Raw genomic sequence first — 19,022 nt, 5'->3', positions numbered from 1 at the left:
CCTGACAGCTTTTGTTTCCCTTAATGTAGTGACCCATTTCCAGTTTCCAGCTTTATAAACATTCAAGGTCAGTTGACTCTGTGCTCCCTTTATCACATACACGTTTTACAATTTTTGCTCTAATTACTTGTGTGGAGTCATTACCACAATGCAAGTGTCCTCAATTTTTGGTGCATTTTGGCTTTCCTGTTTTGCAGAGAGGATGCAAGGCTGCCCCCTGTTTCTGATAGACCTTTTACAAGTCTGATCCTTACTGAGACTATAGGTAACTATTATATTTATCAGTGAAGTTTTGCTTCTCTTGATGATCAGGCAGAGCTACTGCCGTCTGGATAGGGTAAGCAAATCAGCACTTGCTCTTTTGAAACATGAATAAATACCAAATAACATTTCTCTGCCTACCTCTCATGTGATCTAATCCTATCAGCATACCCAGATCCTGTTACCTGTGCCAAACACGGCAATCGCTGACTTTGACTGTTTTCAGTCAAAATACGTGGAGAAGAGTGGCAAGTGATGGTGTGCCATTCCTCCACTTTGTAGATGAGTATGGCTGAAGGACTGATGCAAAACATGAGATACTAAAGGGGATCTGCCCCTCAGCATCTTGGAAAAGGTTTAAAACATGCCCTTCCAGAGAGTTTCATGACCACCTGGCTGTGCTTATGTCATTGAGACCACCTTACCACTTTTCTCCAGTGATTAAGTAATGTAAAAGATTAATGCAGTCCTTTGAGCGGAGATTGGCACCCAGGGATGGTTGTCACACTGTGGATCTATGGAAAAAGTGACTCCTAGGTGCCATCTAGGAAAACTGGATGGTTGGGACTGATCAGGTGAAAATGAGAGAGGAAAACACTTGGTTTTTGGTTTATGACTCAGAGCACATGTGGTGATCTGTGCAGTACTAATGAGGTGATGCTACACCCTTCAATGTATCTTCAGGTGTCACGTGAGCACCTTATCTAAACAGAGGTTCACAGGACATCTCCACAAACTATAGCCCTACAGCCTTCATAGGTTTGTACATCTGTAATTAACTGCAAGTAATCCATTCCACTCACGCAACAGACTAGTCCAAGAACACTTTATCTGCTTCACCAGTGCTGTAAAGAGCAAAACTTGGTGGTTTTTAAATTTATATATTGGATATTACATATTATAAATATATTTGTATTATATTTTGGGATTTGTAAGTATTTAAACAAAAATCAAGATACAAGACTAGCTGTTCTTACTGTTGCTGCAGATACTGGAATCTGTCTTTACATCCTTGAGTTAGTCTCATTTTCCAGTTCAGGAACTTGAGGCAGAGAAAGACATGCCAGAACTGTTGAAAGAGCTGAAACGACAGTCCAATACCCTAACGAGGGCTCCCTTGCCTGGGTAAGGAAAGCACGCAACAAGCAGCCTGCAGTTATGATGTTTTTACACAGAATCACTGGATGATATAGGTTGAAAGAGCTCATCTTGTCCAACCCCTCTTCAAAGCCATCCCAAACGGATCAGGCTGCTCAGGAACTTGCTGGGTTCTGACTACATCAGAGACATTCAGACTTCCCAGCCTTACCAGACCCAATGTTCAACTACCCTCGTGATAAAAATGCTTTTCCTAACGTGTAATCAGGATTTGCCCTGTTGAAACTTGCCTCTTGCAGTGTCAATGTGTGCCTTTGAGAAGATCCTGGCTCCATCTTCTCTACACCCTCCCCTTAGGTAGATGTGGGCTGCAGTGATGCATCCCCCTACACCCCTAAATCTTCCCTTCTTCAGGCTGGACAAACGCAGCTCTCTCAGCCTCTCCTGCAACATGTGCTCCAGCTCCTTAAATATCTTGGTATAGTAGACTGGGCTCCAGTATGTCTGTCACTGGTTTGCAGCTCCCCAGTACACAGGTAATTCACTTTTTCAAGCCCTGAATACAGGGGAATAATCACTGCCCTGGATTTGTAAACAGAATGCCATGTAGGATTGTCCTTCCTTACTGCACAGGCATGTTGCTGAGTCTTTTTCAACTTGTTGTCCACCCAGACCCCCAGGTCTTTGTTTTTGTTGTTTTTTTTTTTTTTTCTCCGAAGTTAGTGTCCAGCTAGCTGGCACCCAACAAGGTCATACCTTCCCTGGGACAAGAATTTGCATACTTGCTTTTCAGGCCTGTCCTTGCCTCTTTCTTGGTCTGAAATAGCCATGGGTAGTGAATGTTACACTGTTCTAGAGATTATGTTTATTTTTCAAAGAAAGCTACTAATTCTGTAACTTAGCAAAGACCACCAGTCAGTAAGCCAGACAACTTGCAGGTGTGTGTTGTGCATCTGCAGGTGCACAGCAGAGCAGCGTGTTAGAAGAGAGGGTTGGTAGGAGCATTTATCCACCTCCATGTGGCCGCCACCAAAGTGATTTTTGCTGAATAGTGTCTGACATGCTTAATTTTGTTCACTCTCTGCAAAGAGAGATCTGAAAAACAATCCCAAAATAGAGGGGGATTCAGCCCATCTAATTTCAGGCACCCTGAGCTACCTGTGTTTTTTTTCTCCGGCATATCTAGAAATGTAAGGGTTACACTGAGGGGTGCTATTTAAATGTAAATTACTTCTTGAGTTTAAATGTGTCTTTTAAGGCTCTTAAACCAATTCATTCTTCTGAATATTTTCCTGGTCCTTAAGCTGGTAGATTTTATATCTGTGAAGCAGGTCTGAGAGTCAGTAACACTTATATGGAAGTTATTTTGGGGTACTTCCTACCACGCTTGTTCAGCAGGCGTGTTTTCAAAGAATATGAACCTGGATAATTCAACATACTATGCCATCTGGACTCCCAATGTTAAACACCAGGTTTTGCTCTCTTAAAAGGACTTAAGAAAATGTCTCAGGTCAGACCACAGATGCAGGTTTTTGGGTTTTGACCTCTGAATGTGTACTTTAATGCTTTTTCCTTGAAACTTTTTTTAATTATAAGTTGCTGATTAACCTAAAAAAAAAAATCAGCTGCAAAATGAAGCCTAAAGCTGGGCACAGGAAATTATAAATGTACTGGAAACTGGCGGTGGATTGACCTGGACCAAAGCAGTTGCTGGTATCTGTCTTCCATGTGTCTCTTACTCCATATTGAACAGGGAAAAGCTAATGTGTGTTCTGCCATAGCTCTGTGTACCCACTAGTCTCTAGCCTGAGGAGTTCATGTCTGCTTTTAAAACTTAATTTTCTAGGCCACTCAGTGGAGTTGTTCGCTGTACCTGTTTCTGGCCAGCAATACCAGCCAGTGAGATTCTGCCTTCCCAGCTGTGCCAATCCAACTGTTGACAGGGCCGTGCTGTGTACTAAAATAGGGAACTGCCCTAGATTTTTAAATATGAAAAAAAAAGGTAACTTTGAAATTGGATCCCTTTCTGCTTCAGAGTGGATTGGATTCAGAGCTACTCCAGCAAAACTGAGGGGCAGTCCAGAGACATAAATAAGGAGCAAACAGTTAAGGCTGGAATGCCTTAAGGCAATATTATTGCCAAATTCTTCATAATGTGAAACCTTAGTCAGTTCTGGCTTTTCTTGCCTTGCTATAAAACACATGCATCAGTGCAGCATATCTTTATGTTTATAGAGGGAGGAACTAAAAAGAAATATGTTAAATGATTATAGTGTATGAAACAAAGCAGAAACCTGATCAGCTCTAGTTGTTCTTAAACAAAGTGCATTCTGTATGATGGTATAATGCCTACCAGAAAAACACATTAAAATACATAATGCATTGGTACATACAGAAGTGCATCAAGAATAAACTGCAGTCCAACATGCAAACTGTAGACAGGTGCCTAACAAAACTAGTGATTGTGTTGGATGTAAAAGCCCACAGACATAGGCACTAACAGTGCAAGCAGAACAGACTTTGTTAGCAGGACAGAAACTGAAAAGTAGGCATCAATAACTGAACTAAACTTTAAAGGAAATGATGCCTCAAATAATTGAAGAAATACTGTTTTCTCAAAAAGAATCAGAGAGAAACTTTTGTGATTGAAATGGAGCTACGATGTGGCAGCCTGCTGCTAAATAGAAAGGATGATAACTACACATTCTCATGTTTGTCCTATTAGGTCTGCCACCTACTGCTTGCTATACTGGTTTGGCATTGCTTGCTATGCCAAAAAAACCACGTTTGTCAAATCTGTCACACTAACTGACTAAAATCATATGAGTTGAGCTCTATTACACCCTTTTCAAGCTGGAAGATAATTACTGCATCTCAAAGTTACTGGGCAGGAAGATATTTGTTAATAGGAGGAGGGCAGGTAGGCTGCTGCAAAAATGCAGATGTTGCACTGTGGTTGGCTGGAGCTTTGAACCTGGTGTTATCTTCAGGACACATGGGTCTTGGAAACTTCTACTAAAGTTTGAGGAGGGACAGGAGAGGACAACAGAAATGACAGAAGTTGGTTTACTGCTCCATAGGGAGAAAAATCTAGTGGGTTCCCAAGTAGGCTAGAAGTCTTCCTGAGAAAGGATGCATGTTCTTTCCTACTAAGTTATGGAGTAGGGCATGCTTGGATTTACTTTATATGTAAATGACCAGAAAAAGATTGATCGCTTTGTAAATGCGAGGGAGGGAGGAGAGTTTTATAAGAAGTCTTTGGGATCTTTTTCATGTGAATAGGTGACTTGAAATCAGAGCACTGGCAGAGAAGCAGAAGCCCTGGGACAAAGCCGTGTTTGAAATGACAAGAGTGAAAGGTGGGAAGCTCTGTCATACACTTGGTAGCAGCATCTTGCACCTTATGGGACTTCTTTCCTTGTGAAACACTCTGGGTCAGGCTAGGTTTCTCATGGTTTTGGAGTCAGAGATAATACTAAACTCAGCTCTGTAACTTAACTTCTTTGTGTTGAGTCGTCATGTTTTCCATATACTGCTGCAGAGCCCAGCCCTGAGTAGGTGCAGAGGACTTACCCAGGAACAGTGAGACAGCATAGGGTTGGGCTGTTAACAGTAAGTTGAGAAATCTGCCAAACTGTGAAGTGTATGGGGGTTTTTGTTTTGGTTTTTGTGAATCATGCACAGCTCATAAAAACAGCAGTTCTTCCCTTTGACACTGGAAGCTTTAAAATTAATCTCTCAGTTCTTTTCAAAAGGAAAGCATATACAAATAGTGATATACACTGTTTTCTGATTTACACTAGGAGTTTGTCCATTTCTATAATTTGTCAAGCTATTCTCCACTCAGTAAATGCCTGGCTAGCAGCCACAAGGGGGTTGCTTGAATTCTTTCTGTTGCTAAAAATAAGTTGGGTTTGAAGTTTTCTGTAACCACTGAGGATATTTGAGGCAATAATAGGTGACTGTCAGCCTATATTACAAATTGTTTTCGTGCAACATCGCGTTCCCAGTCCTTGGCAGGAGGAAGGAAAAAAGATCTGTGCAGTATGGAATAAAGCGCCCAGTGCGCTGAGACACAGTAGCAGAAGACAGGGTTCTGTTCCTGCATGGGAAATACAGTTCCTGGAGACAAAGTTTTGAAAATACATTGTCAAATGTACTAGAAAGCATTTGATTTAAATCGCCCTAATAACATTCTGTCCTAACTTGTCCTCCTTGGTCCTTCAGACTAACAGCTATTGGTACTACTTTTCATAGCATGACTATATGATGTGCCTCTACACAATGTACCTAGTTTTCTGCAGATCACCTGTACTGTTTTTTCACTTAGTTGCTTTGCTTTCAGCTTGCTTTCTAATATCCCTCTTCTCCAATTCTTGTTTTGTCTAGGTTTTTTCTTTTTTTTAATCGTATTCATTCAAAATAAATTTAATGTTTTACAGCATTTCAAGGGATATTGTCATAGAAGCCCCTTCTGTGTCCGTTTGTGTGAATGGGTTCAACAGGTAACTAAGTTTGTGGATGTAGCAATAGCCACCAGAAAACAAGTTCACAGAGAAAAAAAGTATGCACTGAGAGTGAAAGCCTCCTGAGACCAGGTCCAGGTAAGCCCTGGAGAGTGGCAGTCCTGTTGAATCCACTGGACATCCCAGGATCCCACAAACTCCAAACAGCAAGAGTCTGCCAAACCTGTCTGAGGCCTCTGCTAGCACACACTTCCATCAGCAGCAGGTTCTGTAACTGAACTGCATCTGAGGAAAGTGACTGACAGAGGCTACAGAGCTGTGTGTACAGCCAGTAAAAGGAGGGACCACCAGTCTGACCCCCCCGGGCTGGACATGGCCTCCCGACTTGCTGCAGCAGGGTGCCAGGAGGGGTTGCAGGAGCAGGCTGTGGGAGGGGGAGAGCTGGATGCACTATGTGAATAGCCCTCGGCTATTAATAAAATCTGCTCAATTCTGTTAACAGCTTAACTCGAAACACTTTCTAATAAACATTGGGTTTTTTCTCCCAGTGCAAATCCTCCATCAGGGAAATAGGTAGTACAATACAGGGAACTTGCAGCTTTATGTAACTTTAAAAAAAAATGAACAAATCATAAGTTTCTGTCCTGAAAACATGCATAATACTTTTTCCTTGTCTGTTTCATTATATAGGATTTTCTGACATTCCTCTTTAAATTCTTGTTAAAGAAATACAATTTTTTTTCTGTGTTCAAAAGTATTTTCCATTCTCCAGATCCTCTAGATCTTCATCCTCTTGCTTTTTACCCCTTGACCTTTTTCCTATGTTTACCAGAGTACAAGAAGCAATTTCTTCAGATGTCTTGGTAGGTGACTCCTAAGGAGATGGGAACCTGTTTAAAATCAGTGCAGCCTGGGTGTGTTGAAGAGCTCTGAGGAACTGAGTTGTGCTTGCTGGTTTATGTAGAGCAGTGATACGATGACAGTGTCTGCAGCTGAGAGCTGTGCGTGGCCTGGCATGTAGTGGGAGGAAATGTGACGTCCTTTCCACCCCCTTTGTTTTCATTGCACGCCTTTGTCCCTCCACCCTTCCAAAGAAGACTCCAGCTCCCCATCGTTACCTTCCTCACACCCACTAACTGGGACCTCTACTGCATTCCTTTGTCCACCTAAATTAAATTCCACCTTAATGATCTGGTGTTTCCTACCACTCCCTTGCCTGGGTACTCCTCTGACATCTCCAGCCAGAAGTACAGGTCGAGGTGTTGGCATGGCTTACAGAGCAGGTGGGGACCTGGCAGAGGTACTGCATACAGCAGCAATTATCTCACCTGGCCATAGCCATTGCACTGCTCCCTGTAGCTCAGGTAAGGACCTGTATGGAGGCAAAAAATCAGGAGCTGTTGCCAAGATGTACCTCTTTGGTATGACCTGTACAAGTATCATCATCATTGGTTTCCAAGCCTTAGGGGGTCTCTGCTGTGAGGGCTTCTCTTTTTTTTCTTTAAGATTAGATGAATGAAGTTCAGTGTGGTGGTGTTACTCAAATGCTTCTCAAACCAAGGTCTATATACTGAAGACAATTAGTTATCCATCTTCAACATGCCAAAAATATCACACTCTTCAGAAAGTATAGTGTGGAAAAAATTCCATGACCAAATTAAGCCTCACATGTGTAAGGGAATTGCTGTGTCTCTGCACTGCTGCTGCCTGTCAGAAGTTCTGGTCAACACCACCTGATGGGAGATTACTACTTCTAACCATCGTCTTAAGTGTCCCAACCTTACAAGCTGTTGTAGTGCTGTTAGATCCCAGCTTAAGTTCAGGAGGGTCTACTTGAGCAAAAGCCAACATACCATGATGGATTTGCTGTTCCTTTGCCAATAGGATGCCTGAGGTTTGTCAGCTGTGCTGGAATCACTTTCCACATTAAACAAATGGAGGGGGGTGGAGGGGTAGAGTACATTGAAAAGCAAAGCTTAAGAGGCTTGGAGAGATTCAAAGAAATGAAACAATAACATATTTAATAGCTAATTCCCATTCTGGTTTGGCTTTAAGGTAGCTTCAGCCTTCGAGTCTGCTAGCAGCCTTCCCAAGTTCTCTGCCAGGATGAGTCACAGCTCCTCGAGCTGGGATCCAGTCCTGTAGACAAGCCATCTTTAAAGGTCTGTTTACTTTTTCCAGATGATAATGAATTAGAGCGAGAACTGGTTTTTTTTTTTTTTTCCTCTTGAAACAAGGTTTATGATGAATATCAAGTCACCTGCAGCAGCTTCTTGCATCTTTCAATCCTGATTCAATCTGAGCACCCCTGAGATCCCATTTGATGTAGTTTTGTGCTGTTATGCAGGGATAGATGCCTTTGGAATACCCCTCCCTGCCAGGCTGTCTCACCTAGTTGACTAGGAATGCAAAACAAGCAACAACCAGAGCCCTGGCCTGACTGTAAACCATTATTTACCTGCTAGGAATGATATTTCCTGCTGACTGAGAAGGCAAATTAAGAAACTTAGCCATATAACCCTAGCATGTAATTCATGGCACAAATTGAAACCCATATACGGTCGCTCCTGCTTATATTTCTGTAGCCTGTAATGTAGCACTTGAGAGAATGGGTGCAAGGACAAATCTAGCTGCAAATGGCAGCTGTATCTAGAAACACAGATGGGAATGGGCCTTGATGTGGCTGCTACCAGTGGGCAGCTTCATGACTTCATTGCCAAGCGAGGCACTTCAAAGAATTGTCAGCATTTTTGTGTTGTGTTGGCAAAAACACAGGCTTTCCTGGGTGTCAGTTCATGTGTTTCTCAATGGTAGATTTTTGTTTTTCCCTCTGAAAAGCTGTTCAGGCAAGTGTGGCAAGGCCCTATGTGCATGACGCAACGGTCATAACCGATTGCCTGTGCTAAGAAAAAGCCTGGTCAGATGAAGAAACAGCAATGTGCCTGGCAATTACGAATAAACTCTGAATGTAGCACTGCATAAGGGAGCTCATAGATTTGCTACTCTATCAGAGGGACATCTGATCGTTGTGCAGATGTGTTGGACACTGAACCATTGTGAATGCAGCTGAATTAGGATATTGTAATGAAGGAGTTCTCCTCTTGTTCCATTTTTAGCATACGGCTATTGCATCACTGCCCAACTGATACAGACAAAGATCACTCAGTGAGTCCTTTTTTTTTTTTTTTTTCTCCTGTTTGCTTGTTAAAATAAAGGTTTTCATGTTTTCTTTCCAGTACCAAATTGCTGCAAGGAATTCAAGCCGGCAACCAGGGAAGGTGTTTGGATGCTCAAAGTAAGTATGTTTGTGTGCTTGATTGTGTTTGTAACAGTGCTAGTGACTAAAAAAGTACCCAAGAACTTGTGTTTGATGGCTGTAAGACAGTAACTAGATAAGTTTGGTATCAATGAAAAGTTATATTCCTTTGCAACATCTTTGACCATGTAATTAACGGGTTCAGGTTCTCAGGAATTATTCATTAAACAGAGCTGATGAAAGCTAAACTAGATCACACAGACTTTTTGGAAATAATTTGTGGTTTTGAATGAAGTAAGAAGGAAATGTTGACAGAAAGGAATTAAGAAAAAATAGAAAGGAAAACTAAAGGTGGACAATAAACTAATTTCCCTCTCCCCTTCTGTCTGGGAGCTTTGAGGAACTGTATTCTTGCATTGTTTCATTAAATGTCAACTCGTCTGCACATTATTAGCGCTGTGTTCATAATGTTAAGTGAAAAAAGAGCAAACTACACAAAATGCCACTGTACAGGGTTAGTAATGAATGTCAAATAGAATTTGTGAGGTGCCCCTTTTTTTAATCCCCACCTATGGGACTTTAAATCGCATCCCACCCGAGCTGGGTGTTAACTGAAACTGTCCAGCCCCCAGCTTGGCATCTGTGACATCTGCACAGGAAGCCATCTACCGTGAGTGGTGATATCAGTGATACCAGGAGACAGGAGCCCCACGAGGTGGCAATGTTTAGAAAGCCTTCAGAAGGGATGCGCCTGGAACAGATCTGCGCTTCCTCCGGTTGCCATCACTTGCTGCCCTTGTATCATGGCTGCCACATCTGTGCTATTAAACAAGAAATCTTCACTATTGCCAAGATGGAGCATAAGATACCCGGTAATAAACCTCCTATTTGCACAGATTCACTACTGACAGTGCTCACCGTGCTATGCTGGATACTGTATGTGCCTTTTCCCTTGACAAGGAACACACTGCAGCATTAGTGGTTTGCAATAATACAGTGTGGGGTTTCTTTATTCATAGTTAGTGCTGAAAATATGCCTGTCACTGAAATGATGCCAGAGCTGTGCAAGAAAGAACTTTAATTTTGAAAGATACGACCGCATTTCAGCTAAAGCTTGAAAAGCTATTACAGTGTATGAAGCACTAATTTTTAGCAGGCACCTCGATTTGCAGCGATGCTTTGTGCTTTCCAGTTAAAAGTATAAAGGTTTGTCTGAGCTATTTTAAAGACTTGTTTTGCAGGCAAACTAGGGATTTGTTCCAAGTTATTTAATGCCCTGAAAAAAACATATGTTTGCAGAAAGATTTCTCTAGATACATGATAGACATGAAAAATTATTTTTCAGGGTAAGTTCTATGGGAAATGCAAGAATTGTCTGTGTGCACAGGTGCAGGTAAGGAGATGCTGACACTGGGAGGAGGAGAGTTAAATGGGAAGACAGAGTTCAGATTCTTCAGGTTTTGAAAGAAGTTACTTTCACAGCAATTAGACTTTTTTTTTATTATTATTATTAGAAGGGCTCGACTGGACCTGGAGATTCTCAGAAGAACAGTCTATAATTTAGAGCTGAAAGAGGCTTGTGTGCCTCAAGGATGAAGCAATAGCTCTAGACTACAGGAAGCATCTGAGAGCAAGCGCTGGGAACACGGAATGTCCTCTCCCTGCAGACCCATGCCCTCCCATGAAGGTGCTGCAGATGGAAGTGCAGCGGGGCAATGCCCTGTGCTGAGCCACACTGGGTTTTGGCTATCGCTTTCTACTCTTGCACAGAGCAGTAGGTGCTGCTACTTATAGTCAAGCTTCACCCCTGTGGCTATACTGGCATTGTCGCTAGTACTTTGAAGCAACAGGAGATGTGAAGAAAACCACGAGCATTGAGATAGTGCGCAGCCACCAAATGCACATTGTTAGACAGGTAGTATGCAGTCTGCTTTCATCAAACTTAAGTGACACGTGCAGGTTTCCTGCAATAAGTAACCTTCTCTGTGAAGCAACATACAGCATTTCAGCATATTCCCCATGGATTCCTGCTTACTGTTGTAGCCTTTCCTTTCCAAATCCCTTAGGTCTTATGGCCTATTATAAGTCAAAATAAAGATCTAGCTATCTAGCATTCTAATACCAGAGATTCATTATATTGCTAGAGAATTAGCTAAGCTATTACAATTGCAAAAGCCAAATCCATGTAACATGCTATTATATACTAGTCTTTGCTTGGGAATCCTTCCAGTCAGGTTTCGGTGCCTTTGAGCCTCACAAATGTGTGTATTTTTTCTTTTATTTAAGTTATACACACAACAACATGAGGAATGGATGTTGGAATATCCAAGGAATTTTACAGTTCTCACATGAGGCACTCTTGTGTGCAAGATGCAGATAAGGGGGCTTTTGGCAGTTACAATTTCTTGTTTGATGTGTTATCACTAAAACAATTACAAATCACCCTAACATTAGAAAGCAAGTCTGTTTTCTACTGGAACGTTAGCTCAGGAATTATTTGTTGTATTTCAGTCATTTTGAGATGGAGGAAAGAAAGAAAATATATTTAAAATATCTATAAATATGTTTTTATGATGAATAAAATATGTTTGTATGATGAACTACTAAATCATGAATTGTTCAGGGGAGATCTGAATGAAAAGTTCCGTGTGAGCTTTTCTCTTCCCTGCACAGAAACAAATGTTCTCTGGTCATTCATGCTAACGGTGCATGTAGTGACTTAAACCAGGCAGATTAAAGAAGTGTTTCCTCTTGCTTCTTTCTCCCTACCTCCCAGCACCAGTGCAGAATAAAATACTACTTCAGGTAAGTGTGCTTTGTTTCCCACTCTGTTCCCTACTGCTTCTTTTCTCAGACTGGTCCCTGTAATGTCCACCAAATAAGACCTGACTCCCCTAAGGGCTGCTTTATACCTCTGCCAAAAGACTGAAGAAGTCTGAAAATGGGTGAAGCTCTGAGCTGAGCAGAGTGCTTCAAAAGCACTTACATTCTATGGAAACACCACAAGGTCCCCCAAAATGTAGTGGAGGACATCTGCTTAGCAGTCAGTCCTGCATAGGACACAGCTGCTCTATAGCTGGTTTTGATCTAACATGAGAAAACTGGAGACTGAAATCCTGAACCTAAGAGAGCAAAGTTAACCGAAGTGGAATGTTTGTTTATGGCTGTGTGCTCACCAGCCCACTCCCTTCTTAAGTTAGAAATTGGGTAGCTTGTATAGCCTTTTATGGTGCTGTCTGAAAATATTCTGAACTTTGGGGTGATATTTATTTTTTCAGTGCCCAATACCAAAAATTATCCCACAGGAGCTCAGCAAAGCAGCTGTTTAATCAGGAATGTAACTTTTGCTTTTCAGAAAGATAACGTGTGGTTTTGTTCAGAGTTAATAATAAGATCCGTTCCAATGCAGAAGCTGTCAACAGCACTGACATACATTCACAGTTACAAAAACGCATAGCCTTGTGGCTGGGGGTTTTGTTAAATAGAAACCTCATTTTCTGCTGTAATGAAGAAAAGGCACTGTTTTCATGGCACTAGTAGTACCTTTTGTGCTCAAATTGTTACAGAATCTTTTTTTTTTCTTCATTTTATATACAATATGACTGTTTAGGGGTTACAAAATGGTGCTACTTTATGCCATGACTGTTGAAGCCATGACAACATACAATAACATAAACAAAGAATGATACCTTTGTTTCTAGTTGTCTTTTGCCTTCTGCGTCTTGCTTATCAATGGTGCTTCATTTAAAAGATGGAGAACGTTTATTAAAGGATGATTCAAGTAATGATTTGAGTTTTGCTCCAGCAGCCAAAAAAAAAAACAACCCTCTTTTTTTAAGAACCTTAAAACCCCCACTAATTCCTCCTAGGTATATCAAGTGTTTGCAGTACATCCAGATGCTATAAAAATAACTGTCAGTTTTTCCAAAGGAGTTTCTAGATTTTATAAATACAATCTTGCGAATGTGATTGCAAGATCTGATTTGCATCCTGATTCTGTGCAGCCATTCTAAGTCTGTTGTCAGGCTGGATCTGTTAGGAAAACAGACCATCTTTTTCTAGTAGTCTGTGTCTTGCTAGTCTGTTTGCAATACTGACTGGGAGTGTGATGACTTGCTAATCACTATAATGTCCAGAAGGTGCTAACAGTGAAGTTGTAAATAGCCCTAGATTTCATCTAAGGAAGGAAAGGCAAAGGCATAAGAGATGGAGAAAGGAAGTGGATGGAGTATTGTAAAAGGACGATGGGAAGAGAAGGTTGGGCTGGCACAGGGGGGACTGCACACAGTGGTAACCCCCAGGTGTTGCTGAGGAATATGGCAAAGAACTGAGCTGAAACCAAAATGCTGTTGCAGATGTGGTGGGTGGCGTGTGGAGCTCAGAGTGCCATGGCTGTGTTCCCATCTGTACCTTCTTTTCTATAAAGGACACGTGTCCCTGTCCTATAGTGTGGTAGGTGCTGCGTAGCTTACCTGGCCTCCTCTGCAATGCTGCTGCTAAAGTCTGTACCTGCACATCAGCTGCTGGGATGCTGATCTGCAGAGCTCAGGGCCTCCAACACCAGAGTAAAATCCAGGGGGTGTACAGGCTCCCAGAAACCCATCATGCCTGCTAGGAGCTTAAGAGTGAAGAAAGGCTTGAAAGAGCTTATTCAAATATTGCACTTTTGTTAAAGAAGGGGAGTTTGGGGGTTTTTTTGGTCATTGCTGGCTTTTCTGGTTTTAGTATTCGGGTTTTTTTCTTAGTTCAAGTATCGGCATTTTCCAGCATTTCTCTGTGATCACTAGGGCTGGAAACATTGGTTTTCATTAGCTGACTGCTAGGATTCTTATATAATTAAGTTGCTCCATGATCTGCAGCTTCCAGAAAATCACCCTATATACTGAGTCACAGTAAAGACTGAGTTGCAGGCCATACACAGCATGCAAGTGAGGTCAGGTGGAAGCAACATGCACTTAATTGTATAAATTGTCCTTACAGTAAAAATGTTGCTTATAATAATGGCTTCTTCAGCCTTCTTAGACACTTGTTTAGCCGTAGGTAGAGTGTGGAAAGGCCGCTGTTGTGTGCATTACTGTTGTGTTACAATGCAAGGTGGGAAAATTAGAGATTTTCCATGTCTTGAGACCTAGTAATTTGTCCCTGATGCATTTCCTCTGTTGTTAATTCAGGGCTTGTACTCAAGCCCAAATGCTGTAATCATCTGTATAGTCTGGTATGTTTGTACCTATTTGAACCTGCAACAGGCGTGTGGTGGGAGGTGCTTACACATGGGCAAAGTTGATGGCAGCTGGCTTGAGCTCTAAAAGCCTCAGCTGGAGATCTGCCACCAAAGCCTGCGCAGCTGCTGCCCCTGGTTAAAAATCCTCTCTGAGTGATTAGATAGGCCGGGTACGTGTTGTGGTTACCATCTAGTGCGGGGAGCACCAGCCTTACTTCTCTAGGAATACCCATTCCTCACAGAAGGAAGCTGGCAGTGCCCCCACATTAAGGTTTAGGCAGTGGCTTCCATTAGAGCTTCATCCTCTTACAAGAGGCCTGGATTTGGCTCACCGCTAATGACCTGAGTGGGCTGCATGGGATAAACTCCTTCTGAACAGCACTATAGGAAACACCCTCACATTGTATTGTAGGTTTTAGCAAGAAGAACTAGTTATCGCCGTGTGTCTGTATAAAAGAACATTATTGTCTGCGCTCAAGTATTTTCAGACTTGCTCTGATTACATAGCTGGGATCTTTTTTTGTCTAATGTAAGAGGCTTCGTGTAATCACTCTTCTAAATCTACAGCTTATGTTTGACAAGTGGGTCATTGGTTAATGGAAGCAAGTAAATCCAGCTGTTTATCTTTTCAGTAAGATTATGCACATTCTGTATGCTTTTGTCTGCTCAGAATGGAGATATGTACACTTTTAATGGCCTCACTCTATTTTAGAGTAGAGGCGTGAGCCCTTTATTATGTTTTGTCTGTTCCTTACATTTAAATAAAGTCACGTTAGTACTTCAGCTGGTATCGCATTTGATCCACAAATTTATGGTAGCCATTGTGGTACAATTCATTTAATTACTAGGTGTGTTTCTTAAAAAAGCTGTTAATTTGACTTTGTAAGGAAAATTTACTGTTGTACATTGCTTGCAAGTTTTTTTGTTTCCTCATTTCTCCTCCGCAAGCCCCAATATTGGTACGTGTTGCTGGTAGCAGATGCACCTTCCACTAAAGCAGGCCAGCAGTAGCTTTCTCCCAACTAGCTTTGCCTCTTAACAACCAGGCAAGAACATTTTTTGGCTAATTTGAAATCCCAGGATTTCAGAAAGTGCTTAGTATATGTTCTGTAGGGTGCTAATATCTAAAGAAAGCACTTGCAGCACTAGGCTATTAAAGTGTTTGAAGTATGCATGGAAACTTGGTCTAATATGTCACTTTACGAAAGTCTTCTTAGGGAATGCCTGTCAGCAAGATACACTTCTTGACATAGTTGGCAAATCTTTTTTTTCTTTATTCCAAAGTGCTAATATATGTGTAACATGGTTAAAGCGATCTGTGAAAATTACTTTTCCTTGTCATTTGAAGGCTATTTTATTAAAAAACACTTAGGGTAAACACTAAGATGCTAACAAACATTGCCATTGGAAAAAGTCTGTTTTCCATCAATAAACAAGGAAACAAAAACTTTAAGATTAGTAAGAGAATTGTGTAAACCAGCAATTAAATTGTACTTGGAAAAACAGTTTCTTGCTCCCAAATGCTTTAGTGTTTGCAAATAGTAACTATTACTTACAAGTGTGTTGTGGGTCTAAATGCTTAACAGCAAGTCAGAAAGCACAAGTGTAAGAAACTGCCAGCAAGTAAAGAGTGCCTCAGATGCTTACATTTGACCAGTGAGGAGCCTGAAATCACTAAGAGCCTTTTGAATGGTAAAACAAATTTCTGTCAAAAAAATTGCGTGTGTGTAACAAATTTGTTCTAGCCTAAAGAGGAAGCACTCCTTGATTTCTCTGTGAGCCAGTGATCACAAGCAAATCCTTGCAACCCAGTTTTTCAGAGGTGCCTCAGGGATCTCAGTTCTTTATGGCAGCGCCACGTCACAGGAGGTGTGTAAATTCTGTGCATTATGCAGCTCTTAAATACAGGTGTTGCTTCTTGGGGTGGCTGCGTGTGAATGTGCATGCACCTTAGCAGGCAAGTGCTGTAGTACATTCCTCTCAGCCTGGATGAAATGAGGTGTTATTAGCTAATAGCAGTATGTTAGCCAGACAATAGGTATGCTGGGGACTTTGAGGGAAGGAGACCAATTTGACCCAGGTTCTCTGCAGGTGGCTGATAAAGGAAAGTGAAAATTGCCTGCAGAGGATTATGCCTGACAAAGGATGGGTGGGAAAGAATGGGAGAAAGAACAATGGGGAAACCTCAGGTGTGGAAAAAATCCTGAGATGAAAGGGAGGAGGTGGTCACTGAGTTGTAGTAATGGAGAAAGGGTATAGGATTTGCTTAGCTGCAGAGCTGGAAGTACTGCATGGATCAGAAGGCAAACCGTGGAAGAAAGGCTGGGGACTCGCCGTAGTGGTGCTGGGGGTGAAGTTTGCATGGGGTTTTGAGGAAGTTGGTCATAACAGCAGGGCCTGTTTCTGTGCTTGTAAAATGAACAAAGCTGACAGAAATTAGTTTTTGTAAAATACTGTGAACATCCCGGATAAAAAGCAGTTTTCAAGAGAAGGGGCAGGCAGCATGCAAACAAAAAAGCACACCACTTTCTGTGTCACTTGGCACTTGCTAATTTGATCAGCATGTGACATGCGCTAGCTTTGTAAGAGAATAATTTGTAGCACACTGTAAGGACCCGAGGAAACTGTAGAGTATTTTTGCAGCAAGGCACCAAATTCTTGGGCCAGGGTTTACAATCACAGAAACTCTCTCACACTACTGAATGACTTGGCAGTGTGATTTTGATGCTGGTCAGGCATGAATGCGCTTTGTATTTCTTTCACATTAGCTAGAGTATGTAATAATGTTTATGTTGGCTTTTTGCTGGGTGTGGGAGGACAGATGCTTAATTAACAGTTTCCTGGGACAAAGTAACCCCTTCAGATCTTGGTTTGTAATGATCCAGCCCTTTCTGTCAGCTGGTTGAAGCACTTTTGATCCAGTAATAAGGTATCCAAAAATTTTATTGACCACCTGCTGGAACCATTACTTTCTTGCGCCAGCCTTCTCCCTTCCTCTTTAGCAGTGGTGAGCACCAGGTTGGTAAATGTTGACATATGTAATGTTCCTTGTGGTGGTTTATAAACCATGTGCAAGCTTTACATGTCGAGTACCTGTAATGCTGATATTGGACAAGGTGCTAAACAGTACACTGAACAGATCTTAGCCAACAATCATTCCAAAGCATTTATACTTCTCCTCCTTGTGTTATGCAGGTACCAGAGAGTCATGTGGAATATTAAATTACTTGGATAACATCTGCAAATCAAATGGCTATCAGCTTCACAACATTTGTTGTACAATAGGAACAGAGAATCATTGATCCCAAGGGCTGTTGTTAACTTCTTGGCTTGACATTGATATTACATACTAAGTTCTCTGTGGAGTAATGTAACAAGTCATATTGAAAGTCATCATCTACCAGTAAAGGTATCACTTTATTGTGGGATACAGCCATATCCGATTTTCACATGAAAAACTTCTGCCTTGGACAAATGGTGTTGCAAATCTTCTCCTTTGTCCTCTCCCACAAGCCAATGTTGCTTTTATGAACTATATCACTAGACTGAAATGCCTTCAAAGTATGTTGTTGTTTTCAGTATGAAATGGTAAGAAGGAACAACAGAGGGGTAGATTGTCCACTCCTACCTGATTTTGTCATCTTTCTGCATTTTTCCAGACACCCCTCTTTAACTCCAAGAAAGCCAAAGATTCCTCAACAGCTGACAATATATAAAGAAATGCTAGACTTTTCTACTCTCTCATATTTCCAGACCCTTCCAGGCTTTTACTGTTTATAACTTCTTTCATTGATTTTGTTTAGGATGTGAATGTCTGAAGCTCTGACTATTTCCGAGGGTAATAGTTGTAAGCTGTACTGTAGGGAAACTTGGAAATCCCGAATCCCCTTTTTTGAGAACACTAGTCTCACTTTCATTTGTCATAGAATGGTTTGGGTTGGAAGGGACCTTAAAGATCATCTTGTTCCACCCCCCCTGCCATGGGCAGGGACACCTTCCAGTAGACCAGATTGCTCAACGCTTGAATTAGGCTGGCCTTGAACACTTCCAGGGATGGGGCATCCACAGCTTCTCTGGGCAACCTGTTCCACTATCTCACCATCCAAAGCTGGGGGTGGGGATTAGTGTTGGACCAGCATCCTCCGACCTGACCTGTCACCTAATGGAGATCCCATTTAATTAAAGTTTTGTCATTCTCTGAAAAAAATCCAGGAATCCAGATTAATTGAACATTTTAAATGTTTTTATTTTGGCTTTCCATGGTGTTTACATTTGAACTCTGACAAAACAAGACTAGAAAGCTAGTTAACGCCTCCATACAAATGGAAGTGGCAATGTTAAATCTAGAACAGCCCCAGCCAAATAGTTCCATCTAAATGCGCGTGAATGAGCCATGAGTCAGTCTCCTGCCTCAATTCCTTTCAATCAGTATTAGAGGCAGAGTGAGAAAGTCATCACTCCAAGCATTTATTGATCACAGCCTCAGTTTACAGGTTTTCAGATGAAAGCAGCTACCCCAGGTGTGCCTGAAACTCAGCTACAGCCTGGTAGATATCACTGAACACAAATGTAACAGGCACCAAAGAATTCAAAATTCTGGTTTGGTCTGGAGTTAAAGGAAGTGAAAATTTATTCTTTGGAAACATCCTTCAGTGAGTGTTTCCTGCTCTCACTGGAGTTTTTTGTTATGTAGGAAGTGCTGGATAAAAATGTTTTGGAT

At 41.6% G+C, this 19,022-nt stretch overlaps 1 protein-coding gene across 2 annotated transcripts in view; it reads left to right on the top strand.

The window, feature by feature from the left end:
• MAPRE2 (microtubule associated protein RP/EB family member 2) overlaps window positions 1-19,022 on the top strand; it is an 89,485-nt gene that overhangs the window by 7,437 nt on the left and 63,026 nt on the right. The window contains exons 1-2 of one of the 2 annotated variants that reach the window (XM_037379434.1): window positions 7,899-7,987; window positions 9,062-9,120. Coding sequence is in view for 1 of the 2 variants with exons in the window: in XM_037379432.1 (XP_037235329.1) it covers window positions 9,062-9,120 (59 nt within the window). In the remaining variant the exon portion in view is untranslated. Of the gene's footprint in view, window positions 1-7,898; window positions 7,988-9,061; window positions 9,121-19,022 lie in introns of those variants that run through there. The other variant, XM_037379432.1, reaches the window with a different exon arrangement.

The sequence above is a fragment of the Falco rusticolus genome, chromosome 3 (genome assembly GCF_015220075.1).
Source record: "Falco rusticolus isolate bFalRus1 chromosome 3, bFalRus1.pri, whole genome shotgun sequence".
Taxonomy (NCBI): domain Eukaryota; kingdom Metazoa; phylum Chordata; class Aves; order Falconiformes; family Falconidae; genus Falco; species Falco rusticolus.
This window is presented reverse-complemented; position numbering and strand designations above follow the sequence as displayed.